Here is a 12,783-nt window from a genome sequence, read left to right on the forward strand (position 1 = left end):
ATGTGCATACAAGTTAGCCATATTGTAAGCTAAGTGTAGCAAGCTGTAAAACGGCGCCCCCTATGCTGTATTTTCTCCATTACTGCATAGAACTGCTTTCAAAATTCTGCTGTTTTTTTCTTGGAAAATAAGGTTCAGCTAAGCAAGCTGCCAGTCACACAATCGCTATGCTTCAAGCAATGAGAATCTAGAGGCATGCTATATAATGTATAAGTCATTTCTTCAAAGGTACAGCAATGTATTACACATTACAGGAATCTCTACACACCCAGCAGTACTGGTCCTAGACAGAAACTGAGAAAACTAGAAATCCATGTAGTTCATAGTGTAACAGTCTGTGATAGTAACCCCCATTGTACTAAAACGTTCCATCCCCAGTGGTGTAAGAGATGACAGATTCTCTACTCTCCAAGCTGTACAGCATTTAGGCTTAGCCTATCACTCTCATCATTATATAAAATCTGCCAGTACACACCACACAGTAAAGATTACTGTGTGTGTACTACTAAGCGAGGCAAGGGCCATTATGGATGACAGACACAATAGCTGGACTCAGGCCCAGAATCCATTAAGGCCTGGGCCTCATTTTCTAGCCTGTGCTATCCCCAGCAGTAGGGGTGATGCAGTGACATTGGCTGCTGGGGTGATTAGGACAGTGCATGGGCCAAGGTTCATCCCCGAGCCTGGCTCTGGCCTGTGAGCCCTACAGCTCAGCAGGCACAATGATGACTGACATCCCTGCAGAATGTGCTCCGTTCATCGGGGAACTGGGGTAGGTGAGTATTACTTTTTTATTTTATTAACACTAAAGATGTTTCATCACTGTAAGGGGGAGGGGGTACTAAGAGGGCAAGACTACTGTGTGAGGGAACTAAGGGGAAGCACTACTGTGTGAGGGAACTAAGGGGAAGCACTACTGTGTGAGGGAACTAAGGGGAAGCACTACTGTGTGAGGGAACTAAGGGGAAGCACTACTGTGTGAGGGAACTAAGGGGAAGCACTACTGTGTGAGGGAACTAAGGGGAAGCACTACTGTGTGAGGGAACTAAGGGGAAGCACTACTGTGTGAGGGAACTAAGGGGAAGCACTACTGTGTGAGGGAACTAAGGGGAAGCACTACTGTGTGAGGGAACTAAGGGGAAGCACTACTGTGTGAGGGAACTAAGGGGAAGCAATACTGTGTGAGGGAACTAAGGGGAAGCACTACTGTGTGAGGGTACTGAGGGTACAACACTACTGTGTGAGGGAACTAAGGGGAAGCACTACTGTGTAAGGGTACTGAGGGTACAACACTACTGTGTGAGGGAACTAAGGGGAAGCACTACTGTGTGAGGGAACTAAGGGGAAGCACTACTGTGTGAGGGAACTAAGGGGAAGCACTACTGTGTGAGGGAACTAAGGGGAAGCACTACTGTGTGAGGGAACTAAGGGGAAGCACTACTGTGTGAGGGAACTGAGAGGAAGCACTACTGTGTGAGGGAACTGAGAGGAAGCACTACTGTGTGAGGGAACTAAGGGGAAGCACTACTGTGTGAGGGAACTAAGGGGAAGCACTACTGTGTGAGGGAACTAAGGGGAAGCACTACTGTGTGAGGGAACTAAGGGGAAGCACTACTGTGTGAGGGAACTAAGGGGAAGCACTACTGTGTGAGGGTACTGAGGGTACAACACTACTGTCAAGGGGGCGCAAAGGGGAGCAAAACTACTGTGTGGGGGCATTAAGGGGTCTGTGTGGGACTACTATTGGGGCATAAATACTGTGAAGGGGACACTAAGGGGGCATAATTACTGTACAGGGTCCGCAGGGCATACTATAAAGTAAATTCATGCCCAGCACTAGTAAGCATTTCATTTCATTTTAATATCTTTTATGTGACTGAGTGGGTGGGGGGTTATATGGGATCCTGGGCAGTCTTGACCAGCCGTGGGATGGGGGGGCGGGGGGGGGGAGGGGTTGAGCAGCAGTTGTTTGGGAAGGGTGGGAGGTTCAAAAATTAGCTATGGCGCCCAGTTTTTGGTAGTTATACCCCTGACACACACAACATATGTGTATGTGCTGTCAGTGAATGGAATTTCTCGTGACATTCAGAAACTGAAAATTCAAGCCAATCTAGTCCTACGTTCACACAACTACAGCTTGAAACAAGGTTGTTGGCAATCCAAGAGACAAAAAGCATAGAAACCTACCTCCTGTCCTAAATGCTTAGGGCAGCTGTGTGACAGGGACTATGGGCCAGATTTATCATGACTGACAGCTCACTCCACTTTCACATATGGCTAAAGTTAGTTTTAGCCAAGTCAGATTTATGATCGGCCCTTTAAGACTGTAATAAATGTGGTTTGACGGTAGCAGTTTATCCGTCAGTAAGCAGCTTTACAAAAGTCGCACATCTTTACGAAAAAGTCGCACATTTTAATGAAAAAGTCGCATGTTCTATTAAAAAGTCTCATAAGATAAGCATGGTCCTCACTGGAGGGAAATTGCAACTTTTTTGAGACTTTTTTGCGACTTTTTAATTAGTCACAATAGTAAATCTGTCTAGAGATTAATTTACATAAGAAAACACACCCACTTTCAGAAAACTGGCGAGCATAGTGCAAAGCAGAAAAAAGTCGCAAATTTTTGCGCAGTTTAAGCGATTGCGCAAAAATTTGCGACTTTTTCACTCCATTATTCTGACTTGAGCTAATGATAAATCTGGCCCTATATCTTTATGGGCTCATTCTAAACTTCAAATGTAAACAAATTGCCATTCACTTTCAGCAAGCATAGATCTTGGTATTTGAAATACAATCTTTATTAAAAATGTTGCAGAATTTTAGTTTCTTTATATAATATCCCTTAAAACGAAGTTCACAAATCTGTCTCTGATTCAGCAGCAATAAAGACTTTTCCCACTGCATAATCCATCAACAGCTTCCCATTGACTTCAATAAAAAAAAAAAATCAACCATGTGCACATGGCAGAGTATTTTTCAACAGCTGATTTGAAACACTTGAAGTGACATGATATTTCTTTCAAGCAGATTAGTTGGTGGTTTTCCATAGGAGTCAATAGGAACGGGGTCAAATACAGCGATGAGTGGGAGATGCATGTGGAATGTATTTGGCACCACTTCCTCCACCAAAAACTACCTGTTTTCAGCTGATGAGTAGTGTTGAGCGTGAATATTTGAATCACAAATTTGAATATCGCCACTTTGAGAATTCATGACTATTTAGACTATAGTGCTATATATTCGGATTTGCGAATAGTGTTGAATATTCTAATCGCGAATATATTACATTGCCGATTTTCGCAATCAAGTAAACAATGACTGGAGATAACGAATTCTCAAATCTATGCGAATATTTGGCCAAAAATTCGCAAATTGGAATATTGCCTATGGCGCTCATCACTACTGATGAGTCTTCTACCAATCTGCCTCAGATTTTTGCCATGCGAACCTGGCTCTAAATCAGTATTCAGGTTAGATTATGTTATTCCCCTATCCGCAGGATAGGTGATACCTATTAGATCAGTGGGGGTCCTACCGCTGGGTCCCCCACCGATTACTAGAATGGGGGCCCTATACCCCCTTCAGGCCCCTAAAATGAAATGAGCAGCTGGTCGCACATGCGCGTGGTCGCTCCATTTATTTCTATAGAAGTTGTGGAGATAGCCGAGTACAGCACTCAGCTATCTCCTGATAGTCGAGCACACACCCACATGCTGGACCGGCCACTATGTTCATTTCAGGGGGGCTGAAGGAGGTACAGGGGCCCCTGTTTTCATGATCTAATAGTTAACCTAAATGAACTAGAATACCCCTTTAATGTCCTGGGCCCCAATTATCCTTTATTATATACACAGAATCTCTATGCTGCTAGCGGTAAAGAACCCAGGATCAGCTATACAGGCAGCAGGAAGTATTTACCCTGCAAGCACCGATACAGTACATCGCCTCTGTTCTGTCAAGATGTATAGCTCAGATATCGTTCTCCCAACATAGTGTGAGATTTTCTGCATAAAGTATGAAACAAGTACAGTTCTTCTATCTCTATAAAGGAGGGGTAGATGAGATTCTCTACATCCCTAGCAGTATGATACAGTAACTGTGAATAGAATCTGGACTCCCATCAGAGTACTCACCTTGCAGTAGGACGTTATCTGCACCACACACCATTATAACCAGGAAAAAAACACAGGTCACGGAAGCCTTCATACTAGATCCAGAAGATCCCCCGTGTCCACTGAAAACTGTCCCAGACTTCTAAATGTCCGCCCTGCCTTCCAGCCTGGTCACATCCCTGGGCTCAGCCTGATGATAAGGACCCTCCTCTGTTTCCAGTTCTGGGACTTCTGTTTCCTATTTCCTCACGGGGAAGCTGGACAAAGTGACAAAGGTCCCTCCCATCACAAAGCAGAGGACAATGAAAAGTTACTGGTTAACTTGGCTCTGAGGGACCCCATTGTCTGCAGCCTTAGCCCCTCTCATTGCTACAATGCTGCAGTTATTGTCTTACTCTCCAGTAGCTCAATGCATGAGAAGAAGAATGTAATTATAGATCCTGTGATCCACCCAAAATATGCAATCCCTCTATTCAAAAATTATGAATATGTTATATAGGAGAGTATATCCTAATGGCTCTCCCATGAAGAGGGTACAGAGAGTACTAGGGCAGCGACTGCACCTGGGCCCTGGTGCCTAAGGAGGCCTAATGGACGACCTGCCACATAAGAAGCCACCAGTACTATTTATCCCCAGGACTGTGAGGAGGGGACATCCTCTGCACCTGGAGGAAAGAAGGTTTGTGTACAAACATAGAAGAGGATTCTTTATGGTAAGAGCAGTGAGACTATGGAACTCTCTGCCTGAGGAGGTGGTGATGGTGAGTACAATAACGGAATTCAAGAGGGGCCTGGATGTATTTCTGGAGTGTAATAATATTACAGGCTATAGCTACTAGAGAGGGGTCGTTGATCCAGGGAGTTATTCTGATTGCCTGATTGGAGTCAGGACGGAATTTTTTCCCTTAAAGTGGGGGAAATTAGCTTCTACCTCACAGTTTTTTTTTTTTTAGCCTTCCTCTGGATAAGCTTGCAGAATAACAGGCTGAACTGGATGGACGGTTGTTTTTTTTCAGCCTTATAAACTATGTTACTATGTAGTTTGCTAAGAAAACTATTAAAGTGTATAAATATACAGAAAAAATGGACTTTAACACAATGAACCATAAGGCTAGGACTATTCAGTAACCTGGATTTCTTGTAACTGTCACGGCAATCCCATACATTACTTCTATAGGATGACCGGTACTCAGCAATCCTGGCCGCGACCAGTGTCACCGAGTAGCCCTAGCCTAAGTGTCCCTCTTTGACCATCCAAAAAGTTGGCAGGTATGTAGATAGGTGCCCTGCTACAGATTATGCATTGAAGCTCAGGAACTACAAGTTGCGTCTGTACTAGAAATGATACATCCACTGCTTCCCCTACAAGCTCTATAAATGGCACACTATTGAGCAGGGCCGTTTCTAGGGGCGGGCAGGATGGGCGGGCGCCGGGGCGCTGTCAGAAGCAGGGGGCGCCCGTTGAGGTACAAAAAATATATAAAAATTGGGTTATGTAGGACGGTAAAGGTTCGGGCGGCCGGCCGGCGGCGCCCCTCATGCTGAGCCTCCTGAGCGGCCGGCTCAGTGCTGCGCAGCCTGCCTGCGCTGCAGACTGCTGAGTTGTTAATGTAGCGTGGCCGAGCTCTGTTCGGTCCGGCCCGGGGTACAGGAGCATTTGTTTCCTGTACCCGGCCGGACTGAAAGGAAGTGCACACTAAGTGAGCACTTCCTGTCAGCCGGGTACAGGAAACAAAAGCTCCTGTACCGCGGAGCGAACAGAGCTCGGCCACGCTACATTAGAGGTGACATTGACAAGGGGGAGTAGAATGAGAGTGACAAGGGGGGGGAGTAGAATGAGAGTGACAAGGGGGGGGGAGTAGAATGAGAGTGACAAGGGGGGGGAGTAGAATGAGAGTGACAAGGGGGGGGGGGAGTAGAATGAGAGTGACAAGGGGGGGGAGTAGAATGAGAGTGACAAGGGGGGGAGTAGAATGAGAGTGACAAGGGGGGTGGGGGGAGTAGAATAAGAGTGACAAGGGGGAGGGGAGTATAATGAGAGTGACAAGGGGGGTGGGGGGAGTAGAATGAGAGTGACAAGGGGGGTGGGGGGAGTAGAATGAGAGTGACAAGGGGGTGGGGGGAGTAGAATGAGAGTGACAAGGGGGGGAGAAGAGAGTGACAAGGGAGGGGGGAGAAGAGAGTGACAAGGGAGGGGGGGAGAAGAGAGTGACAAGGGAGGGGGGAGAAGAGAGTGACAAGGGAGGGGGGAGAAGAGATTGACAAGGGGGGGGGAGAAGAGATTGACAAGGGGGGGAGAAGAGAGTGACAAGGGAGGGGGGAGAAGAGAGTGACAAGGGAGGCGGGGAAGAAGAGAGTGACAAGGGAGGCGGGGGAGAAGAGAGTGACAAGGGAGGAGGGGGAGAGAGTGACAAGGGAGGAGGGGGAGAGAGTGACAAGGGAGGGGGGGAGAAGAGAGTGACAAGGGAGGGGGGAGAAGAGAGTGACAAGGGAGGGGGGAGAAGAGATTGACAAGGGGGGGGAGAAGAGAGTGACAAGGGGGGAGAAGAGATTGACAAGGGGGGGGAGAAGAGAGTGACAAGGGGGGGAGAAGAGATTGACAAGGGGGGGAGAAGAGATTGACAAGGGGGGGAGAAGAGAGTGACAAGGGAGGGGGGAGAAGAGAGTGACAAGGGAGGCGGGGGAGAAGAGAGTGACAAGGGAGGCGGGGGAGAAGAGAGTGACAAGGGAGGGGGGGGGGAGAGAGTGACAAGGGAGGGGGGGAGAAGAGAGTGACAAGGGAGGGGGGGGAGAAGACAAGGGAGTCCGCAGAGCCAGACCAAGAGCCAGACTGCAGCCAGAGACCAGATCATCTAATTGTCCTGGTGGTAAGTAGACAATGCAATATGTGTATTATTTAATTGTTTAGTTATTAATACTACATTTTGCGGACCGCACATTGCCGGCACTAAGAAAATATGCCTATTCTTGTCCGCTATTGGGGGCAAGAATAGGACATGTACTATTTTTTTTTAGGATCGGAATTGCGGATCCGGGTCCGCAATTCCGGATCTGATAAGGGGGGGCGTCAATTTTTATCTTGCCTAGGGTGGCAAAAATCCTTGCACCGGCCCTGGTCAGACTTACTGACCTCACGCGCCTGATCCTCCCACTAGGCGGCGCAGGCACGTGACATACAGTGAGTGAGTACCGCCCGCCCTGAGCCCCTGAGCAGTGCTGATGCCTGCTGTGAGGCGAGTGATGGTCTGTGGGGGCATTAATTACAATGGGGGGGAATTAATTACAATGGGGGGGAATTAATTACAATGGGGGGGCATTAATTACAATGGGGGGGCCACTGTCGGAGACATGAAAATGGGGGCCACTGTCACTGTGGGGGACATTAAGTTTAATAAGGATCACTATGGACATTATTTAGAATGGAGGCTGCTGTTGGTGTCATTACTCATTATAACTGTATAATGTCTGATAGGCCTAGTCCTGAGCTGAGTTATATTATCCTGCCCATGCCCTGTATAATAATGTACCCATCCCTGATACCCCTTAGTTATATTACCCCGCTGGAGTAATATAACTAAGGGGTATCAGGATACATTATTATACAGGGCAGGGTAATATAACTCAGGACTAGGCCTATCAGACATTATACAGTTATAATGACATCCACAGCAGCCTCCATTCTAAATAATGTCCATAGTGATCCTTATTAAAAATAATGTCCCCCCACAGGCAGGCAGTGCGGGCGGCGGCGCTCACTCACTGTACCTATCGCACTGCGTGACGTACAGTGAGTGAGGTGAGCACCGCCGCCCGCACTGCCTGCCTGTTACTGCCCGCCCGGAGCAGTGCTGAGAAAGAAGCCTGCTGTGAGTGAGAGCCTGAGTCTATGGGACAGTGGGTCACTGGGTACGTCACTGTGACCGTCCGTGCAATGTGGTTCCACATTTTTTACAATAGGGAGACACTTATTTCATCGAGCAGTTGTGAGGGGAAGGGGGGGGGGGGGGGAGTTTTTTTGACACTCGCCCTGAGAGAAATTTTACCTAGAAACTGCACTGCTATTGAGATATATTAAAAAGTTGCACTCTGTCCCAAGTAGTGGACGTAGAGTAGCTAAGCTTTCAATTACCTGGGGCACAGATTCAGATTTCAGCCCTGTATCGCCTGGCCAATGAAAAGAGATATATCATCAATCTCCACTCTCTATCCTGGCTACATAACTGAGAAAACACCATGCAAACATCTGGTATCACACTGAAGTCCAGTGAGTTGGTTCCTGCCCCGGAGCTCTAGACTTTTTACTTTGCAACAATTAGCTATGAGTCGCCCTGGAATGATCATGACTGCAGCATGCTCATCAAAGCTCTCTCTAAGGCCCCTTTCACACGAGCGAGTTTTCAGCGTGGGCACAATGCGTGATGCAAACGCATTGCGCCAGCACTGAATCTGGACCCATTCATTTCAATGGGTCTGTGTACATGAGCGTTGTTTTTCACGCATCATTTATGCGTTGAGTGAAAATTGCAGCATGTTCTATATATATATATGTATATACTTGTTTTATGTGAGTAAGGGTGCTGGGTGGTTGGAGAAGGGGTGGGGGTGGATGAAGGGGTTAGTAGTACAGTACTATCCGCACATTGTAAAAAATAAAAAAATGAAAGAAGTAATCTGCAAAATACGATATATTTGTGTCAGAAGTTGTGCTTTTTTAATTTTTAGAATAATGATACAGCCATTTTATCGGATGCTTTTGTGCTTAATCTTTTTTTCCCTCTATATTAAGGGACACTATAGTCACCAGAACCACAACAGCTAAACATAGTAGTTCTGGTGTCTATAGCATGTGTCTGCAAGCTTTTAATGTAAACATTGTATTTTCAGAAAAAAAGGCAGTATTTACATTACTGCCAAGGAACACCTCTAGTGGCCACATGCTAGGTTGTGGGAAGGTGGGATCCAGGGGACACAAGTAAATTGTTACCCAGGGTCCAATCAATATTAAAGATGGCCCTGGACGTGACTATGCCAGCCACAGCACCTTAATCTCTGCTGGCCATGGAGGCCAAAGCTTGAAGCCTCAGGAGCCAGAAGTAAAGTTCCCTGGCATCACCTAGAGTCAGACTACAAAGTAGAGTACAGCATCAAGAAGAAAGCAAAGACTCTATTTAAGCCTGTCAGTACAGCAGAGTCAGAGAAAAACAGATATAGCTGAGTGGAGTTTGCCTGCCAGTTTCATGCTAAAGCCTGCTGAGACCAAGACAAAGCCTGTAAACCGTTTTGGAGAAACGTTTACTCAAGTAAAGCTGCTGTTCAACTACATACAAGGTCTGGACTCAATCTTTCTTTCAAATCCCTCAATTATTCACCCTATTTATTGCTTCGGAGCCAAAGCCTGGGGTCCAGCGGTATCCAGGTAGGAGCACCGTGACACACATAAAGACACAGATAGGTTGCACTATACCACTCGGCATTCCTACACCTGAGACAGGCCATATATAGGGCCCTGGGGGGATGCGCCCGTTGCAAATGTACACAACCACTCCCAGTAGGATGTGACAGAACTACAGCTGCATGTCTGCAAGTACAGTCATCATAAAGCAGAAATAAAAAGTTTATGAGAGAGACAGCAGAGAAGGCTGCCATGATGAGAATGCAGTCAATCCATTCACTGGAGAGCAGAGGTGAGATCAATGAAATTGCAGCCTATCCATTCATTAGAAAGTAGCATTGATATCACTAAGGCTACTTTCACACTAGCGTTCGGGGCTCCGCTTGTGAGTTCCGTTTAAAGGCTCTCACAAGCGGCCCCGAACGGATCCGTCCAGCTCTAATGCATTCTGAGTAGATGCGGATCCGCTCAGAATGCATCAGTCTGGCAGCGTTTGGGCTCCGCTCAGCAGGCGGACACCTGAACGCTGCTTGCAGCGTTCGGATGTCCGCCTGGCCGTTCGGAGGCAAACGGATCTGTCCAGACTTACAATGTAAGTCAACGGGGACGGATCCGTTTGAATTTGACACAATTTCAAACGAGTCCGTCCCCCATTGACTTTCAATGTAAAGTCTGGACGGATCCGTCTGAGGCTACTTTCACACTTAGAATTTTTTCTACAATATAATGAAGACGGATCCGTTCTGAATGGATCCATCGTCTGCATTATATGAGCGGATCTGTCTGGGCAGACCCCAGACGGATCCACTCTGAACGCAAGTGTGAAAGTAGCCTTAGAATACACCCTATCCATTTACTAGAGAGTGTGGTGACATCACTGAGATTGCAGCTTATTCATTCACTATGCAGTGCTCCAGATCTTAGGGTATCTGCAAATGTTGTATATAGTTATGTATGTTAAGTATTTTTACTATATTGGCTGTGTATTGCAACAGAGGAGGTATGGATGGCAAAAGGTTGGTAGGAACAGGGCTAAACACTCTGTTCCTCCCTTCTTGGTAGGAATGGGCTGGTCCGGCTTCCTGTCAAGAGGGGGAGTTCCTGTCTAGAGAGAGAGAGTGAGGAGAGGAAGCACACTGCAGAACTCCTGCACCATACAGCTCAATAAAGGACTTGAGAGACTAAAGAGCAGAGTGAACAGCAAAATACTGAGTTACAAACACTGCTGCAAGGTGAGGAACAACGGCTCAGACACCCATCACTAGGCCAGATAATGTTCGTGTCTGAACCTTAATTTAGTCTTTCATCTAAACTGACCATTATAGAACACTGAGACCATGATCTGCATTATAGTCCCCATATTGGAATGCCACTTACCGTACAGCTGTCCGTCGCTTATTTTTGCTAAAAAACACTTTTATTCAATATGTTAATTAGGTTCTGAAGGTGCCCAGGGGCGACATTAAAGTGGCCGGTGCCCAGGCCCCTCATCGCTTTTCATATGAAACCCCTCCCCTTTCACCCCTCTGCCCCGCCAGTTCTTCAGAAATCCAGCGCCGTTCACAAGATTTGCCGCGCCTGCGCAATTCATTCTCCATTATGGGCAGAGGCATAAGAGCGTTTAATGTGCATGTGCCAGCCCGTACATCTAGCCAGCCTTGTGCCTCTGCCTATAATGGGGAATGAAGTGCGCAGGCGCAGCAAATCTTGTGAATGGCGCTGGATTTCCGAAGAACCTAGGGCAGGCCAGAGGAGTGAAAGGGGAGGGGTTTCATATGAAAAGCGACGAGGGGCCTGGGCACCGGCCACATGAAGGCTGCACCTAGGTACCTTCAGAAAATAGGCGACGGACAGCTATACGGTAAGTGGCATTCCAATATGGGGACTATAATGCAGATCATAGTGTCAGTGTTCTATAATAGTCAGTTTAGGTGAAAGACTCCCTTTAAAGTGGACACCTATACCCATGGGTGCCCATTTGTAGCCATCCAACCTGCCTCCATACCTCCTTAACTGGTGCCAGAAACTGCACTTTGAATTTGCTGTCATAGGATGTATTACCGGTTATATTCTGCACTTAGTCAAAGAAAGACTGTTATACGTTGACTTCTGGCCTCATTCTTTAAACTACATTTCCACTGCACCAATCCACAGGGAGCAGCAGCCTGAGGAAGTATATTGTGACACTGCACCTCATCAGGTCCACTACCACTCCCATCCTCTGCACTAGCTCCTCAGGGGCTTGCTTCAACTAGAGAGCAGCAGTGACATCACTGAGAATGCAGTCTATCCATTCAAAAAGAAGGGTTATGACATCACTGAGAATCCATTTGCAGTGAGCCTAGTGGTGGAGAGAAGTGATGTGGTGGTGTAGTTGGTACTCATTCTCCCTGTGGCCATCCAGTGATGAGAAGGGCATGCATTTCTTGGGGTACACCATGGTCTATCGTCTCTGCTTAGACTCACACACTCTGGATGTATCTGTTCTAACTCTTCCTCTCTATATAGAGGGTGACAACAGTCCCATCTAGTGGTGGATGTAAATATGGCTGATTAACACCTTCATTAGCACAAATATATATAGTAAGATGCATGTTACAAGAAAGCACGGATCTACACCCCCTTGCAGTATACAACTGCAGATTCACTAAAGAGCAGCAATGACATCACTGAGAATACAGCCTATCCATTCACTACAGAGCAGCAGTGACCTCACCAAGAATGCAGCATCTCCATTTACTAGAGAGCAGCGGTGACATCACTGAGAATGCAGCAGATCCATTTACTAGAAAGCAGCAGTGACCTCACCAAGAATGCAGCATCTCCATTCCCTAGACAGCAGTGGTGATATTACTTAGAATGCAGCCTATCCATTCACTAGAGAGCAGCAGTGACATCACTGAGAATGCAGCATATCCATTCACTAGAGAGCAGCGGTGACATCACTGAGAATGCAGACTATCCATTCACTAGACAGCAGCAGTGACATCACTGAGAATGCAGCCTATCCATTCACTAGACAGCAGCAGTGACATCACTGAGAATGCAGCCTATCCATTTACTAGAGAGCAGCGGTGACATCACTAAGAATGCAGCAGATTCATTTACTAGAAAGCAGCGGTGACATCACTGAGAATGCAGCAGATCCATTTACTAGAGAGCAGCGGTGACATCACTGAGAATGCAGCAGATCCATTTACTAGAGAGCAGCGGTGACATCACTGAGAATACAGCCTATCCATTAACTAGAGAGCAGCAGTGACATCACTGAGAATACAG

The 12,783-nt window shown here is 46.9% G+C and overlaps 1 protein-coding gene across 3 annotated transcripts in view; it reads right to left on the bottom strand.

Moving 5' to 3' along the window:
- Nucleotides 1-12,783, bottom strand: part of ROBO4 (roundabout guidance receptor 4) — a 128,293-nt gene that overhangs the window by 96,218 nt on the left and 19,292 nt on the right. For 2 of the 3 annotated variants that reach the window (XM_044281987.1, XM_044281985.1), the window contains exon 1: nucleotides 4,134-4,318. The exons of the other annotated variant lie outside the window; for it this stretch is intronic. In XM_044281987.1, coding sequence (XP_044137922.1) covers nucleotides 4,134-4,206 — 73 coding nt within the window. In that variant the 5' untranslated portion in view covers nucleotides 4,207-4,318. Of the gene's footprint in view, nucleotides 1-4,133; nucleotides 4,319-12,783 lie in introns of those variants that run through there. 3 annotated transcript variants of the gene reach the window in all.

This window comes from Bufo gargarizans, chromosome 2 (assembly GCF_014858855.1).
Source record: "Bufo gargarizans isolate SCDJY-AF-19 chromosome 2, ASM1485885v1, whole genome shotgun sequence".
In the NCBI taxonomy this organism is placed as follows: domain Eukaryota; kingdom Metazoa; phylum Chordata; class Amphibia; order Anura; family Bufonidae; genus Bufo; species Bufo gargarizans.